The 19,102-nt window shown below is 44.3% G+C and overlaps 1 protein-coding gene across 1 annotated transcript in view; it reads left to right on the forward strand.

The window, feature by feature from the left end:
• Nucleotides 1–19,102, forward strand: part of SRRM4 (serine/arginine repetitive matrix 4) — a 169,762-nt gene that overhangs the window by 120,174 nt on the left and 30,486 nt on the right. Inside the window, exons 5-8 of the mRNA XM_027125289.1 lie at nucleotides 9,407–9,493; nucleotides 12,169–12,240; nucleotides 15,047–15,073; nucleotides 16,841–16,891. Coding sequence (XP_026981090.1) covers nucleotides 9,407–9,493; nucleotides 12,169–12,240; nucleotides 15,047–15,073; nucleotides 16,841–16,891 — 237 coding nt within the window. The remainder of the gene's footprint in view (nucleotides 1–9,406; nucleotides 9,494–12,168; nucleotides 12,241–15,046; nucleotides 15,074–16,840; nucleotides 16,892–19,102) is intronic.

Here is a 19,102-nt window from a genome sequence, read left to right on the forward strand (position 1 = left end):
AAGGGAATTTCCATACTTTCAAAACATTGACTCCTAGACAGCCAAAGGGGACTTAGTGTGTTGTAGGGACTTGCGTTCAAACCTGCACACCATCACTTACTAACTGAGTGACCTTGGGCAAGTTTGTTTTCTTGTGTGAGCCTCGGTTTTCACAACTATAAAATGGGGATATTGAGATCTAATTCTCCAAGTCGAGTGAAGATTAAATCAGATCAGGTGTGCACAGATTCTGACAGTGAGCCTGGTATATAAGAGGACCTTAAGATGCTAGTTGGAGTCTCACGGAGCCGAAAGAGAAGGTTCTGGACATGATAATCTAAAAATGATGCCGTGTCGTCCATTCGATTGTAGAGTGTCCAGGCCCATTACTCCCTTCCCCTATCTGTGACCTGCTCTCTGACGTGAGTAAAAACCACAATATTGATGATAAACCTATTGCTAGTGATAATCAAAATCATAGTAATTATAATAATAGACACTACATTTACTGTAACTTGCTCCGTGCTGGTCCAGGGCACATTGCATAAGTAAGCTCCCTTGTTCCTTGTAACGAACTTAGGACACAGGTCTCATGTTTTATACCCATCTTACAGATGATGAAAGTGATACTCATAGAGGCCGCCCAGCTAGGAAGTAATACGCAGTAGTTCAAATCCAAGTGTGTCCGTTTCTGGAGCCAGCATTCTTCATGGCTGCATACTTCCCCTCTGCGTATCTGACCACTGTGTAGTGAACCACTGTATATGTGACTGCTGCATACTTAACTGCTGCGTGTTTAGCCGCCCCTTATGTCACTGTGGTGCACTTAGCCACTATTCTGGCCCTACCGCCCCACTGTGTTCAAGGGCATACCCGGGAGACTGGTGCATGGAAAAGACGTAGAGGAAAGGCATTTGGGATTTAGGGAGGGGGTTAATTACCCACCTCACAGACATCAAATCCATCCAGATTCAAGGGCTTTTTTTTTTCTACCAGTATTTTTTTTGAGGTATAGTTAATTTGCAAAGTTGTTTTAGTTTCAAGTGTACAGTAAAGTGATTCAGATATATATATTCTTTTTCAGATTCTTTTCCATTGTAGGTTACTACAAGATATTGAGTCTAGTTTCCTGTGCTATACAGTAGGTCCCTGTTGTTTACCTATTTTATATATAGTGTGTATATGTTAATCCCAAACTCCTCATTTATCTCCCCCCTCCCACCCCACTCCATGTTTGTTTTCTATGTTTGTGAGCCTATTTCTGTTTTGTAAATAAGTTCATTTGTATCATTTTCTTAGATTCCACAAATAAATGATATATAATATTTGTCTTTCTCTGTAGGGCTTTTGGGTTTTATCTCATCACTTAAATCTGAGTTTAGGATAGTGGTTCCCAAACCTTGCTCCCCTGAGACCCTGGGGTATGAGAATGAAGTGACAGTAATTGACAGAAACAATAAAATCTTTCTCTATTTTATAAGACACATTTTTAAAAGGTCTTTTCTTTCTCCTTAAGCATTTATGCCTTAAATGTTTTCAGTTTTTCTCAAATTCCTAGCAGCTGTTACACTGGGAAGTGTTTATATGAAACAAGATGATTTAACACGTGTCTAAATTATTTCATCCATTCATCCCTCATTTGGTCACTCAACAAATGTTTATTAGGCTCTTACTCTGTGTCAATCCCTCGTTGAAGGAGAAATTTGGAAGTGGCTTACCGTGCTTACACAAGAGGCCTGTTTGCTTCCCGGGTATGTGTGCTGTGTTTTGTGCTTTATATAACACGTAAGTGTAGTTAACGAGCTAGGTACTTAATCCCTATGATTTTTATTTTTAACCTGCTAAAGGTGACTCTCTTGAAACGTTCTAGATATGGCTATATGATTTGTATTGGCTGACAATGCGGAGACCTTGACATATATTCTAATCACTGTATCGTTTTTTTCTACTCACTGTAAATACCAGATTCTTAGAATGTAATTAATCATGGCAGCATTTTATGATGTTTTGTAAAGAGTTGAGAAACTTCCGAAAGCTCAGCCACACAAACAAGTGTGAAAAGGCAGCTGGTTTCATGGGAAGGCTCTCAGGCTAGGAATCACACAGGCCTCGATTTAAGTTCCAGCTTGGATACTTCCTTACTGTGCAGCTGTGAGCAAGACAGTTCAACTCTCTTGAACCTGGTTTTCTTCACCTGTAGAACGAGACAGTAAAAATCATAGCACCAAGATGGCGTGCCTGACGGAGACCCCAATCCGCACGAGCGTCCTTTCGGAAGTAACAGCTAGCAGTCGCCACTATGTTAACAGGCTCTTTGACCCTGATCCCCAGAAAGTTCTACAAGGTGTCATCTGAGTACCCCTTTAGGATTTGTTAGAAAGGAGACCCGACTGCAGCTGCTGGATTGCTGCCGGGACGAGGGACGAGAACGAGGCTGGCCAGCATTCAGCAGCAGACCCTCTCGAGACCGTCCGCTTGCCCGTGCTCCCGTTGGGTTACCACAGGTAGAAGCAGGACACAGGCTCAGCAGCAGCAGGCCATGACCCAGGAGGCGCAGTGAGGGACAGAGCTGCCGCTGTGTGGCTGACAGGGTCTTGGTGCTCCAGCCAGGTGTCAGGCCTGTGCCTCTGAGGTGGGAGAGCTGAGTTCAGGACATTGGTCCACCAGAGACTCCCGGCTCCATGTAATATCAAATGATGAAAGCTCTCCCAGAGATCTCCATCTCAATGCTAAGACCCAGCTCCACTCAACAACCAGCAAACTACAGTGCTGGACACCCTATGCCAAACAACTAGCAAGACAGAAACACAACCCCACCCATTAGCAGAGAGGCTGCCTAAAATCATACTAAGGTCACAAACACCCCAAAACACACCACTGGATGCAGTCCTGCCCACCAGAAAGACAAGATCCAGCCTCATCCACCAGAGCACAGGCACCAGTCCCCTCCACCAGGAAGCCTACACAACCCACTGAACCAACCTTAGCCACTGGGGGCAGACACCAAAAACAACAGGAACTATGAACCTGCAGCCTGCAAAAAGGAGACCCCAAACACAGTAAGATAAGGAAAATGAGAAGACAGAAAAACACACAGCAGATGAAGGAGCAAGGTAAAAACCCACCAGACCTAACAAATGAAGAGGAAATAGGCAGTCTACCTGAAAAAGAATTCAGAATAATGATAGTAAAGATAATCCAAAATCTTGGAAATAGAATGGAGAAAATACAAGAAACGTTTAACAAGGACCTAGAAGAACTAAAGAGCAAACGAACAATGATGAACAGCACAATAAATGAAATTAAAAATTCTCTAGAAGGAATCATTAGCAGAGTAACTGAGGCAGAAGAACAGAGAAGTGACCTGGAGATAAAATAGTGGAAATAACTACCACAGAGCAGAATAAAGAAAAAAGAATGAAAAGAATTGAGGACAGTCTTAGAGACCTCAGACAATATTAAACACACCAACATTCGAATTATAGCGGTGCCAGAAGAAGACGAGAGAAAGAAACAGACTGAGAAAATATTCGAAGAAATTATACTTGAAAACTTCCCCTAATATGGGAAAGGAAATAATCAAGTCCAGGAAGCACAGAGAGTCCCGTACAGGATAAATCCAAGGAGAAACATGCCAAGGCACATATTAATCAAACTATCAAAAATTAAATACAAAGAAAAAATATTAAAAGCAGCAAGGGAAAAGCAACAAATAGCACACAGGGGAATCCCCATAAGGTTAACAGCTGATCTTTCAACGGAAACTCTGCAAGCCAGAAGGGAGTGGCAAGACATATTTAAAGTGGTGAAGGGAAAAACCTACAACCAAGATTACTCTACCCAGCAAGGATCTCATTCAGATCTGACGGAGAAATTAAAACCTTTACAGACAAGCAAAAGCTAAGAATATTCAGCACCACCAAACCAGCTTTTCAACAAATGCTAAAGGAATTTCTCTAGGCAGGAAACACAAGAGAAGGAAAAGACCTTCAATAACAAACCCAAAACAGTTAAGAAAATGGTAATAGGAACATACATATCGATAATTACCTTAAATGTAAATGGATTAAATGCTCCCACCAAAAGACATAGACTGGCTGAATGGATACAATAACAAGACCCCTAAATATGCTGTCTACAAGAGACCCACTTCAGACCTAGGGACACATACAGACTGAAAGTGAGGGGATGGAAAAAGGTATTCCATGCAAATGGAAATCAGAAGAAAGCTGGAGTAGCAATCGCATATCAGACAAAATAGACTTTAAAATAAAGATTATTAAAAAAGACAAAGAAGGACACTACATAATGATCAAGGGATCGATCCAAGAAGAAGATATAACAGTTGTAAATATTTATTCACCCAACAGAGGAACACCTCAATACATAAGGCAAATGTTAACAGCCATAAAATGGGAAATTGACAGTAACACAATCATAGTAGGGGACTTTAACACTTTCACCAATGGACAGATCCAAAATGAAAATAAATAAGGAAACACAAGCTTTAAATGATACATTAAACAAGATGGACTTAATTGATATTTATAGGACATTCCATCCAAAAACAACAGAATACATTTTCTTCTCCAGTGCTCATGGAACATTCTCCAGGATAGATCATATCTTGGGTCACAAATCAAGCCTTGGTAAATTTAAGAAAATTGAAATCATATCAAGTATCTTTTCCTACCACAATGCTATGAGACTAGATATCAGTTACAGGAAAAAATCTGTAAAAAATACAACCACATGGAGGCTAAACAGTACACTACTTAATAACCAAGATATCACTGAAGAAATCAAAGAAGAAATCAAAAACTACCTAGAAACAAATGACAATGGAAACATGACAACCCAAAACCTATGGGATGCAGCAAAAGCAGTAATAAAAGGGAAGTTTATAGCAATACAGTCCTACCTCAAGAAACAAGAAACATCTCAAATAAACAACCTTACCGTACACCTAAAACAATTAGAGAAAGAAGAACAAAAAAGCCCCAACGTTAGCAGAAGGAAAGAAATCATAAAGATCAGATCAGAAATAAATGAAAAAAAATTAAGGAAATGATAGCAAAGAGCAATAAAACTAAAAGCTGGTTCTTTGAGAAGATTAACAAAATTGATAAACCATTAGCCAGACTCATCAAGACAAAATTCAACACCCACTTATGATAAAACCCTCCAGAAAGTAGGCATAGAGGGAACTTACCTCAGTATAATAAAGGCCATATATGACAAACCCACAGCCAACATCATTCCCAGTGGTGAAAAACTGAAACCATTTCCTCTAAGGTCAGGAGAAAGACAAGGTTGTCCACTCTCACCACTATTATTCAACATAGTTTTGGAAGTTTTAGCCACAGCAATCAGAGTAGAAAAAGAAATAAAAGAAATCCAAATCAGAAAAGAAGAAGTAAAGCTGTCACTTTTTGCAGATGACATGATGCTATATGTAGAGAATCCTAAAGATGCCACCAGAAAACTGCTAGAGCTAATCAATGAATTTGGTAGAGTAGCAGGATACAAAATTAATGCACAGAAATCTCTTGCATTCCTATACACTAATGATGGAAAATCTGAAAGAGAAATTAAGGAAACACTCCCATTTACCATTGCAACAAAAAGAGTAAAATACCTAGGAATAAACCTACCTGAGGAGACAAAAGACCTACCTGTATGCAGAAAACTATAAGACACTGATGAAAAAAATTAAAGATGATACAAACAGATGGAGAGCTATACCATGTTCTTGGATTGGAAGAATCAATGACTCTACTACCCAAAGCAATCTACAGATTCAGTGCAATCTACTACCCAAAGCAATCTACAGATTCAGTGCAATCTCTATCAAACTACCAATGGCATTTTTCACAGAACTAGAACAATTTGTATGGAAACACAAAAGACCATAAATAGCCAAAGCAATCTTGAGAAAGAAAAACAGAGCTGGAGGAATCAGGCTTCCGGACTTCAGACTATACTACAAAGCTACAGTCATCAAGACATTATGATACTGGCACAAAAACAGAAATATAGATCAATGGAATAGGATAGAAAGCCCAGAGATAAACCCATGCACATATGGTCACCTTATTTTTGATAAAGGAGGCAAGAATATACAGTGGAGGAAAGACAGCCTCTTCACTAAGTGGTGCTGGGAAAACTGTACAGGTACATGTAAAAATATGAAATTAGAACACTCCCTAACACCATACACAAAAATAAACTCAAAATGGATTTGAGACCTAAATGTAAGACCGGACACTATAAAACTCTTAGAGGAAAACATAGGAAGAACACTCTGACATAAATCACAGCAAGATCTTTTTTTTTTTTTTTTTTTTAACATCTTTATTGGAGTATAATTGCTTTACAATGGTATGTTAGTTTCAGCTTCACAACAAAATGAATCACTTATATATATACATATATTCCCATATCTCTTCCCGCTTGCGTCTCCCTCCCTCCCACCCTCCCTATCCCACCCCTCCAGGTGGTCACAAAGCACCGAGCTGATCTCCCTGTGCTATGCGGCTGCTTCCCACTAGCTATCTACCTTACGTTTGGTAGTGTATATATGTCCATGCCTCTTTATCGCTTTGTCACCGTTTACACTTCCCCCTCCCCATAGCCTCAAGTCCATTCTCTAGTAAGTCTGTGTCTTTATTCCTGTTTCACCCCTAGGTTTTTCATGACATTTTTTTTTTTTTTAAATTCCATATACATGTGTTAGCATACGGTATTTGTCTCTCTCTTTCTGACTTACTTCACTCTGTATGACAGACTCTAGGTCTATCCACCTCATTACAAATAGCTCAATTTCGTCTCTTTTTATGGCTGAGTAATATTCCATTGTATATATGTGCCACATCTTCTTTATCCATTCATCCGATGATGGACACTTAGGTTGTTTCCATCTCTGGGCTATTGTAAATAGTGCTGCAGTGAACATTGTGGTACATGACTCTTTTTGAATTATGGTTTTCTCAGGGTATATGCCCAGTAGTGGGATTGCTGGGTCATATGGTAGTTCTATTTGTAACTTTTTAAGGAACCTCCATACTGTTCTCCACAGTGGCTGTATCAATTTACATTCCCACCAACAGTGTAAGAGGGTTCCCTTTTCTCCACACCCTCTCCAGCATTTATTGTTTCTAGATTTTTTGATGATGGCCATTCTGACTGGTGTGAGATGATACCTCATTGTAGTTTTGATTTGCATTTCTCTCATGATTAGTGATGTTGAGCATTCTCTCATGTGTTTGTTGGCAGTCTGTATATCTTCTTTGGAGAAATGTCTATTTAGGTCTTCTGCCCATTTTTGGATTGGGTTGTTTGTTTTTTTGTTATTAAGCTGCATGAGCTGGCAAGATCTTTTTTGATCCACCTCCTAGAGTAATGGAAATAAACACAAAAATAAACAAATGGGATCTAATGAATCTTTAAAGCTTTTGCACAGCAAAGGAAAATATAAACAAGATGAAAAGACAACTCTCAGAATGGGAGAAAATATTTGCAAACGACTCAACAGACAAAGGATTAATCTCCAAAATATATAAACAGCTCATGCAGCTCAATATTGATAAAACAAACAACCCAATCAAAAAATGGGCAGAAGACCTAAACAGACATTTCTCCAAAGAAGACATACAAATGGCCAAGAAGCACATGAAAAGCTGCTCAACATCACTAATCATTAGAGAAATGCAAATCAAAACTACAATGAGGTAACACCTCATACCGGTCAGAATGGGCATCATCAGAAAATCTACAAACAACAAATGCTGGAGAGGGTGTGGAGAAAAGGGAACCCTCTTGCACTGTTGGTGGGAATATAGATTGATACAGCCACTATGGGGAACAGTATAGAGGTTCCTTTAAAAACTAAAAATAGAACTACCATATGACCCAGCAATCCCACTACTGGGCATATACCCTGAGAAAACCATAATTCAAAAAGAGTCATGTACCACAATGTTCATTGCAGCTCTATTTAAAATAGCCAGGACATGGAAGCAACCTAAGTGTCCATCGACAGATGAATGGATAAAGAAGATGTGGCACATATATACAATGGAATATTACTCAGCCATAAAAAGAAACGAAATTGAGTTATTTGTAGTGAGGTGGATGGACTTAGAGTCTGTCATACAGAGTGAAGTAAGTCAAAAAGAGAAAGACAAATACCGTATGCTAACACATATATATAGAATCTAAAAAAAAAAAAAACATGGTTCTGAAGAACCTAGGGGCAGGACAGGACTAATGACGCAGATGTAGAGAATGGACTTGAGGACACGGGGAGGGGGAAGGGTGGGCTGGGACGAAGTGAGAGAGTGGCATGGACTTATATACACTACCAAATGTAAAATAGATAGCTGGTGGGAAGCAGCCGCATGGCACAGGGAGATCAGCTTGGTGCTTTGTGACCACCTAGAGGGGTGGGATAGGGAGGGTGGGAGGGAGACGCAAGAGGGCAGAGATATGGGGATATATGTATATGTATAGCTGATTCAGTTTGTTGTAGAGCAGAAACTAACACACCATTGTAAAACAATTATACTACAATAAAGATGTTAAAAAAAAATCGTAACACCCTTAAAGCGCTTTTGTGAGCATCAAAGTATATAAAACATTTGGTGCATAATAAGTGAATAAACGGTAGCTGTGTTGTTACTAATAATGATGGTAACATTTTATTAATAATCTGTTTTCCCAAAGAGGTTCAGCTGGGTTGGCATGTTTCAATTCCCAAGCAGTTTTTCATCCAAAACCATATCTTTTTGCCATGGGATAGTGCTTTAAAAAAAATCCCTGGAGCCTGCCCCAATTATAAAAGGAGATAACTTGACTTCATTTAACTGCAGCCTGAGCCTTTGAATTTAATTGAACAGCAAATAATTATTCCTGAAGAGTGGAGATTTTTGAGGTTCCGTGAAGCCATATAAGAAATGTATCTTGTTACATTAGACCTTGGCAAATACAGTTTTAATAATCAGCTGCTACTTAACCTACCTTCTGCCTCCTATTTAATTTCCAGCAGGAACTACAGACACATTGTATTGTAGAGAGAGGGTGCTGAATTGCCGATTAATTATTTAAAAACTGATTTATTTACCAAGGTGAGCCATTTGCAAATTCAATAATAAATCTATTAAGGAGCAGTTAACCTCTGTAACTCTGATTTAACTAATCAATTGATGTTTGGGTAACGTACAGCATCTGTCTCATTAGGTCAGCATTAACTCCTTATTTGAGGCATTTAATCTGAAGTGTAACCAAATCAGCCATGAGATGGTAATTAAGTATTCACTATGGGTCTTTCACCCTCCAAGGAACTGGACCCTTTCCCAGCTGCAACAGCCCTGATTGGGGGTTTGGGGAACCCTGTGTCCTCTAATACCCAGTTCTGTTTTCCCCTCAGTGCCTCCCAAGGCAAAGACTTGACGCCACCCCCTTCCTCCAGGGGGAAGAAGAAAAAGAAGAAAGCTACCCGGAAGAAGAGAAGGAGGTGAGGGCCCCAAGGGACATGGAACACTGAAGATGGGAGAAGGACAAAAGAGGGGTAATAAGGGCTTTGGAGTCAGACAGTGGCTCCCCTGGGATTCAGATCCCCTCTATGCCTCTTAACTAGCTGTGTGACCTTGGGCAAGTCACTTCACCTCTCTGAGCCTGTTTCCACTTCTATAAAATGGTAGAAATACCTGCCTCTTGGGGTTTTATGAGAATTAGGTGAGAAAATGGATGTGGAAGCAGCTGTCTCAGTGTCTGGCGCATAGTAAATGACTAGTCTGAAGCATAGTTATGACCATGAATATTATTTATTTATTTTTGGAGACCTCACGTATGTGAGCGGCTGTACCAAGTACTGTGATCTCCATGATCTCTTTTACGCTTGACAACGATCTAGCAGGCAGGCATTATTATCCCCATTTATTTATTTATTTATTTATTTATTTATTTATTTGCGGTACGCGGGCCTTTCACTGCTATGGCCTCTCCCGTCGCGGAGCACAGGCTCCGGACGCGCAGGCTCAGCGGCCATGGCTCATGGGCCCAGCCGCTCCGCGGCATGTGGGATCTTCCCGGACCGGGGCACAAACCCGTGTCCCCTGCATCGGCAGGCAGACTCAACCACTGCACCACTGGGGAAGCCCCCCATTTTATTAAAAAAATTTTCCCAGTTTTATTGAGATATAATTGACCTATAACATTGTATTAGTCCAAGGTTACAGCATCATGATTTGACATATGTTTATATTGCTAAATGATTACCACAGTAACTGTGGTTAACCTATCCATCACCTCATATAGTTACAATGGTTTTTCTTGTGATGAGATCTTTTAAGATCTAGTCTCTTAGCAGTACAGTATTGTCAACTCTAGTCACCATGACTCATTTCTCTTATAGCTGTTATCCCCATTTTAGAGATGAGAAAATAAAGTCTCAGAGAGGAGGTGACAGAACCTACAGACACTTGATTCCAGGCTCCTCAGTTGCTTCCACCACACGCAAATGCCAAGGATAATGGACTTTATATTTTTGGCCAGCTATTGACTCTTTTGTACCCTGTGAGGTTTTTCTATGTACAGTACCTTTTAATTTTTTTGTATTTAAAAATATTGTCAGAGTTTCTTCTAGGCTGTCAATCCCTAGACTAAAAGCAGGTTCAGTGTTCCACACCCCAAGGGGTGGTCAAAGAGATGTTCCTTAGAGGGGCGAGTTAAAAATCCCAGCAAACCTTGGAGGCAGTATTTGAAGAAGCCTGCAGGGGGCAGCAGAGAGCAGAGTCTGGATGACTCAGGCCCTAACGCGAGGTTTTCTGGGGCCCTATTCCCTCCACACCCCTTTCACCTAGTTCTAAGGGGCTAGGCCCAAAGAGGACCCAGAGGGGACTGTGAATGAAGACCCTGAGTTCCAGCCATTCTAGGGCGAGGGGTGGAATTGGGGTAAGTGGCCTGAGCTTCCTGATTTTAGGTATGGACAGGAGAACACGTCAAAGAAGGAAACCAGAGGGATCAGGCTCCCATCATTCATTCATTCATTCAGTCAGTATGTCCAGTGAGCACTCTTTGGGGACAAGTGCTATGATTCCCTAAGTCCGATTGTTTCTCAACCCTTCATAACCCCTGCAGACATGTTTTATTTGACCTGCAAAGTGTTTTTTGTCTTTTTAATTGGTGGCCATATTTTAAAGCCAGGAGATGTCATACGAAAATATGTTTTTCTGGCAACTTCTATTCAAAAGGCAGGAGCTCTAGAAGCCTAGGCCTGCGTTCCTACCTTGGACCTTCAGCTGATCTGAAAAGCAGCCATACCCCTGGGTCAGGTGCTCTCTGGTTCACCACAGGCCTCACCACTCCCTACTGTCTCCCCTGCCCCCCCCCCCCCCCCGCAACCTGCTGCATCCATTTAAGCTATCTGAGAGGCAGGCCTGTGTTGGCATTGAGTTTGCAGCTCCTGATACGCTTCAACCTTGGTATTTTATCAGTGGGAGAACAGGAGACTTGAAGTGAGCAGTGACATGCCTGAGGTGACTTATAAATTAATGGTAGAGTCAGAATTGGAACTCGGGTTACCCGAACATCAGCCTTGAGTCATAATCATGATCCTAGGGCGTCTCTGTCTCTCGGGTTACCCCTTCATGGCACCGCCGTGCTGAGTGCATCCTGGCAAGATCTCCTGCAGGGGTTTGGTCTTACCAGGGAGACACAGGGTGGAGCAGAGGAGAGACCTTTACAGTATGTGCAGTTTTGGAAGAGGGCAGCAGACAAAAATAAATACTTATGGCCTGACCAGGAGGGCAGCTATGGGTGCTATAGTGATTGAGAGCAAAGCCCCTGGGATCAGTGAGTCTTCAATTTGAATCTCAGCTCACCCACCTTCTTAGCTGTGTGTCTTTGGGCAAGTCACTTTACCTCTCTGAACCCCGCTTTCTTTGTCTGAAAAGGGAGGGTAGCAATTGTACCTACCTAAGAAGTGTGTGGAAGGATTAAATGAGATAATACCTGTAGTAAAACACATGGTAACATTTGAAACAAATGCAAACTAACTCTACAAATTATCATCCTTGATGTGTGTTACTGAAAGACCTGAGGCATGTCTGGGGGCTGGAGAAGGGTCTCTATGAAACCAACCCTGGCCCTCAAAGCCTCCCTCTGAAGTGTGTCTCCCCTCCCCGGCAGGTCCCCATCATATAGCCCATCGCCTGTCAAGAAAAAGAAGAAGAAAAGTTCCAAGAAACATAAGAGACACAGGTACTGTCCTTCCTCCTCTGCAAATAAACAGGGATGTTCCCGCTGGGGTGAGGGTGGAGGTGACAGTGGATGGCACTGAAAGGTCATTTGGAAGCCTATCATTTCATTTATAAAAAATACTCATCTGTGTGTTGTCGTGTATTTGTATCTCGTCTAACTTGGGACTCTGGTTGCAAGGACCAGAGGCCCACTAATGCTAACTCAGGCCAGAGGGGGATTTGTCCTAAGGAGACAGGAATGTCTCAGGGACCAGCCAGGCCTCAGTGAGGGGCTAGAACCGATGAATGGAAAGCTGACACAACCCAAGCCGAACCCCCTAGTGCACACAGGGGGACGTGGACCCTGCACCCTGTTCCTGTCTCTTCATGTTGCAGACCCAGCCACAGGAAGATCCTGTATCTCTCGGTCTTGTTCCTTATTCCAAATTCCCAAGGAGAGACCTTTCTGGTTGGTCCAACTATGTCCTAGAGAATGGGATCCTGTGAAACATGGCTTCTGGATCATACACCTTTGTGGACAGTGGTTAAGGGGCATTAGGAACTGGACACACAGTCCCAAAGGAGCTCGCTATACACATGTGCATGTACACACACACACACACACACACACACACACACACACACACACACACATGCTTATGGGGAAAAATAAAAGACAGGAAGGCTATATGCCAGAGGTCTCAAATCTGTGATTAATGGGCCGAGCCAACATTTTATAATTGAAAGATTTCACAATACAAAAATCAAAGCTTTCCTGCTCCTCTGTAAAATCAGAAGCGCTCTCTTCATTGGACCAGTTTTCCCACAGGCAGCCATCAGCTGAATCTGATGAGTTGCTGGGCGTTTAGACAGAGCGGAGGTGCCGCACTGTCCCCACCTAACCTGCTCCCCTCCATCTACACACATTTCAAAGAGCTTGTGTGGCCCCCTGGGCTCAGAGAGTTTGAAGCTATCTTGGTAAGTTAAGGTGTTTGCTGTGGTTGGCTGTGGATGACAGGGAAAGAGTGGTTTATATTTTATTTTTGCTTATCTGTATCTTCCAATTTTCCTACACGGGTGGTGGATTATTTGTGCAATTAAACCATCACAGCAGAACAAAAGGTAAGAGGCCATTTGGGTTCTCCTCCCCGCTGCATCTCACCCTCTCGTTCAAAGTAGCCCCCACGTGGCTTTTCCCAACCCAGGGGTGTGGTTGCCTTTCAGCCCTTGTTGCCAGAAAGGTCTCAACTCAGTTTCGTCTCACCGATTATGTCTACCACCTGCCCAAACACGCCAACTGATGCTCTCTGGGTTTGTGCTCAAGACAAGGTGTGGGCGCAAACCAGTTGTAAAATGTTGCTAATTTGGTGTTCGAAGCTTCCCCAACACAGAGTCCTGGGTCGAGGCAGGGCCCGCCTGTGACCGCAGACTGCCCTCTCGTCACCTTCCTGTGCTGAGCAGTTTGTCCCAGTTTAGGGGTTGGATGTGAAGCACGAGCATTTTTCTATAAGGATCTTGGGAGCCAGGTGGCTTCTTACTCAAGGGCTTCTTCTCACGGGAAAGAGACTAGGCCAGAGGGTTAGAAACAGGCTTTCTCTCTGGGGGCTACAGTTGGCCCAGGGGTTGTTGGAGGTTTAGAGCGAAGAAGGACCATAACATGGGGAATTAGGAGGGGGAAATACAGACGCTAGTTCTTCCCAAACCCTCATCTACTGAGCATCACTCTAATTCTAGTCCATTTTCTCCAAGTTCTTGAAATGTTTGCTTAGTGATGGTTGACTTTTTGGAGCTGGGATGTAGGGGTAGAGGATGCATTGAGCTTTTTTTTCTCCCTTTCAATTAACTAAGGCTTCAGGGTTAAAAAAAATATATATATATATCCCATTTTTCACATCTATTTATTGAATACCTATTTTGTGTCACGAATTAGGATTCAGGGCCCTGAGAACAGAACAGTGACCAGAACCCAGTCCCTGCCCTCAAGTTGCTCACGTTCTAGTGGGGAAAGTGGTAGTCATATTACGCAGAAGTCTGTACCGTAGTGAGGCTAAGCTCAGAAGCTCACCCGGGGTTTGTGGGAACAGAGAGGAGGCACCAAACCAGCCTGAGTGGATTGGGAAACGCTACAAGGAGAAGATGGCATCTGTGTGGGGCTCTGAAGAATGAATCGGCGTTACATAGGTGAAGCTGTGTGGCCCTTGGCAACTTAACTAACGTCTCTGAGCCTCAGTGTCTTTGTTAAATGGTTGTTAATAGTACTTCACAGGTTTGGGGAAGAGATTGAACGAGATTGTATGTGAGACATGCTTAGCACGGAGCCTGGCCACCAGTAAAGAGTTCCACCTGTGGAAGTCGGTTGTCCCATGAAGATGAAAATGATGATGATGATGATGATGAAGAATCCACAACTAGGGAGAGAAAAGACCAAAGTGAGACTTGGGGGGAAGGGAAGAGGCAGAGGGACTCTCTTCTGGCCCCCCTCATGCAACCTTTTCCAGGACAGGCTTACTGACAAATTTGGGTGAGCATTGAAACACTGGTAGGTTTTGACCTGGAAATTCAAAATGCAAACCAATGTTTCCCATATGATCTTCAAATCTAAAAGAGGAGGAGGATTTGCCAGGTGTCCCGGTCCCCCTGTAGCCTGATCACAAATGCACTGATACATCCATCCCGGGAAAAGAAACTTCAGACTCACATTTATTTTCTTCCCTCCCTCCCTCCGTTCCTTTCTTCCCTCTTCCTTCCTCTCTTTCACTCCCTCCCCGTCTCTCTCCTTTCCTCCCTCCCTCTCTCTCTTCCTTTTTTTTTTTTTTGCCCTCAATCAGGTCATTCTCCAAGAAGAGAAGGCACAGGTAAGCATCTTGTTGCCTCTCGCTACCTGCTTAGCTTTCTGCTTTCCTAACCAGGTGTAGGCAGCATCTAGGGTCAAGCTCTCTGCCTCTACCTCTGCATTCACGCCCCCTTCATCTTCCTGGGCCTCAGTTTCCTCTGAAATGAAGGCCGTGATCTGGTTTCCCCGAAAGTTCCAAGCCAGACTTTCGGTTTCCCCCAGGCCAGGTGGCTGCTGCCGGACCAGCTCCTACCGATTCCTCTCCCTGGCAGGTCTCACCACCTTTGCCAGAGTCTGTTTGACCGTTGGTTGAAATCTTGGGTTGGGGCATGTAGAGAAGCATCAGCCCCAGACACGCCACCAAAGCCTTCCCAGGTCCTGGCCAAGGGACAGAGGCCGAGTGCTAGAAGCACAGTGTGAGCACACGTAATGCTGTCACCTGTGGGGTACTCGCTATAAACCAGATCCTGTGCTAAGCCTTTTCCATGCGTGTGTGTATTTAATCTCCATTAATCCCCATCACAATGCTGTGCGGTGGATATCCTTATTATTTCCATTTTACAGATGAAGAAACTAAGACTCAGGAGGTGTGGCAGGCATGTCCACAGACACACGGTCAGAAGGTGGCAGGGCCAAAACTCAAACCCAAATCTGCCAAATAGAGGGTCAGGACACCCTTCCGTGGCTTCCAAAATAACAATAGCACAGTTCCAGCAGCTGGCAGAGTGCAAAGGCCTTTCATTCATTCGGTGAACAAGTAGACACTGATAACCAGTGTCATCCATCTGCTCAGCCCAACAGCTTGAGCAATGGCCCCATTTTAAGGGCAAGGAAACTGGGTCTTCAAGAGGACAGGTAACCTGCCTGATGTCACACAGCGACTCAGCAGCAGAGCCAGGATGTGAATTTGGATCGTTCAGTGAGGTCCTGGGCTCTCCACCTCCCAGGCTGAGTCCCAGACACATGTCAAGGTGCGATTTCAGTTGGGTGAAATCAAATTTTCTCGTTCTCAGGACTTAGGTCAGTGATACGTTCCTGGTGCCCCTCTGACGCCGGTCTGGCTTGAACTACCAAATAGTGTTCGCCGTCTGGGGCCTCTGTTTGATGATGCTGGGACCCTGAGTCGTAATTGTCCACTCTGCCCACACCCCAGTACTGTGACTTTAAAAGAAAACAGATACTTGAATATTCACGAGCGGAACGTTTCAGAATCTGCCAACTTCACGAGGCTTTAGAGCAGCTCCCTGGATATTCCATTCTTTTCTCTTAGAAATTGATTGGACAGCAGTCAAGAGGACGGGCCCTGGGGACCCATGGTCTCGGGCCACTTTCCAGCTCACCTGTGTGATCCTGGTCAAGTTCCTTAGCCCGTCTAAGGCTCAGTTTCTATTTCTGGAAAATGAGTGCTTATTAAATGTGCCACTGCCCGTAGGTTGTAGGGAGAATGAAATGAGATTATTGCCAAGAGGTATTAGCACAGTGCTTACCTGATAAGAAAGCCTCAAAGCATGGCAGATATGATGACCTTTGCTACTGCTGTTATTGTGAAGCTACCAGAGCTGATCTTAGCATCCTCTGTCCCCCATCCCCAGTCTGTGCGTGTGGGCTGGTGTGTCTAGCTGAACCCACTGGGTGAAAACGTTGGCAGGAACTGCTCTGATCTTAGAAACGATCGGCGTCCATTCCCAAACTGCCTGAATCTAGTGACCACCGTGTGTTAAGCATCTTGACTACTTTATCTTTCGCTAGAATTTTGCATCTTTCGGTTAACTGGCCATTTCCCATTCAGCTCCTCCAGCCCAAAAAACAAAAGAAGGGAAGAGAAGAGGCACAAAAAACAGTAAGTAGATTCCACCTGCAACATACTATTCAGCTTGGGGAGGTGGGGGACTGACCTGTGAACAGCCAGAGGGTTAGCATTGCCAAAGAAGTGGGGACCGGGAGAGGAGGGTGGGCGAACAAGAGGGGAGAAGGAAGGGGAAGCAGAACTGTGTGTAGACCTGCAGTTGTGGGTTTGTCATGCATGGGTGCATAAGGTTGTGTATGTGATGTGTGTGTATGCATGCGTGTCTGTGTCTGCATGAAAGTGAACGGTGTGCATGTGTGTGAATTCTGTGTGCCTGTGTGCCTTGTGTAACGTTTGTACGTGTGCGTATATGTGTAGCGTGCACTGTGTAAATGGTACCTGTGCATTCTTCCATCGTGCGAACATTTGTGTGCAATGCAGGTGCATAGTGTGTGTGTGGGGGGGTATATATCTGTGTTCACACGAATGCGTATGTGTGCCCATGCTTATGTGAGCATGAATAGCATGCATGTAGGTGCCCTGTCTGCTACTGTGTGCTAGTTTGGTGCCCTCGGCGTGTGCACCGCTTAATCTGCGTGCATTACTCATAGGGAGGGTGCGGGATGGGGTTTACCTGTGCGCTGTGTGTGTACAGGTGGGTAAGGGGACATGATCACATGCGTGCACACACGTGTGTGTGCATGTGAGTCCCAGCCCCAGCCTCTGGGCTTAGAGCATGGAGATATCAGGGGAGCTCCTACCCCCGGCCTCAGGTCCTAGCTGGTTCACGGTTTATAGCTGGTAGTAGAAATTCACATCAGCCAGCGCTGCCTGAAGAGTTCAGTTCCCAGCCAAATTAAAAGTAAATTTGGTTACAACCCATCTACTTTATACCCTTGCAGATGTTAGTGAGTGTGTTTTCCAATCAACTAACATTTTATCTCCCACCAAGAAGCTTCTAAAGTGAGAATCAAAGGCAATGGGATGAAAGTCAGTGGGCTGCTGGGGAGGGAAAAGAGGAAGCAGGGCGTGGCGCTCAGCTTTGCCGGCCTGAAGCGCCTCACCCAAGGTCAGTGCGAAAGAGGGCATTTCAGGCACCACCCCGGGGGCCTGGGGAACGCTCCAGAACGAAGCAGTAGAGCTGTGAGTTAGCTCAGGGAAGAACTTCCCGATCATCAAGCTTGCTCAGTTCACGTCAAGAGGCAATCATTGGTCATCTGTATAGAGTATACGCTCACGCTAAGCACAGACAGAGCCTGTTCTCAGAGGCTTCAGCATGGCTTGTCCATGGAGCTGTGGTCTAGACAGTCACTGAGCTGGGGGCTGCGCCCAGACCCCAAGAGTTCTGGGAAGATCATGACAGAGGCACAGACTGTCTGCCTGAGGGCAGCAAGGTGGCCACCCTGCCCAGTGCCAAGAGTTGGACGAGTCTCAGAAATCACTAGCGGGACATAAAAGAAGGTTGTGAAAGCCAAAACACGAGAGTCAGGAGAAGGAGAAGCAAGAAACGCAAGGCGCCCCTGAGATCAGGTGGTTGTTCTTGCCAAGATCCATGGTTAGTTAAGGCGGCTTGTAAACAGGGGACCGCTGGCGTAACTTACTTCCTCTTATTCAGCATCCCTTAGAGAGGCCCTAACAGGTGTCAGGCCCTGTGCGGGGCCCGAGGACAGAGATTAGACAGATGTGCCTCCCGGCCTCGAGGAGCTCGCAGCAGGACACCGGGGACAGATGTGGGACAGGTCACAGCACAGCAGTGGCAGATGGAAGCGCTGGGTGAGGTGGGAGCCCGGGTGCAGGAAAGAGGGCGTGGTGGTGAGGGGAGGCTTCCTAAGGGAGGGGCGGCTTAGGCTGGGGCAAAGGATGGAGGTAACCATTCTAGGCTGCAGGTTAGGCAAGTGGTTTAATCTCTCTGTGCCTTGGTTTCTGCATCTGTAAAATAGGAGTAATAAGAGAATCCACTTTGTAGGTTGTTTTGAGGAGTAGATGAGTCCATTTAAGGAAAATGATTAGAACCCAGTGCCTGGCAGGCAGTATGTGTTAGAGACGGGTTACCTACCATCACCGTCACCATCACCACCATCCCCATCACCATCATCCCCATCACCACCATCCCCATCACCACAATCCCCATCACCATCATCCCCATCACCACCATCCCCATCACCACCATCCCCATCCCCATCATCACCATCATCACCACCATCCCCATCACCATCATCACCACCATCACCATCCCCATCATCACCATCACCATCATCACCATCC

This window comes from Aethalodelphis obliquidens, unplaced genomic scaffold (genome assembly GCF_003676395.1).
Source record: "Aethalodelphis obliquidens isolate GAN/ISIS:26980383/991018 unplaced genomic scaffold, ASM367639v1 scaffold28, whole genome shotgun sequence".
NCBI classification, from domain to species: Eukaryota; Metazoa; Chordata; class Mammalia; order Artiodactyla; family Delphinidae; genus Aethalodelphis; species Aethalodelphis obliquidens.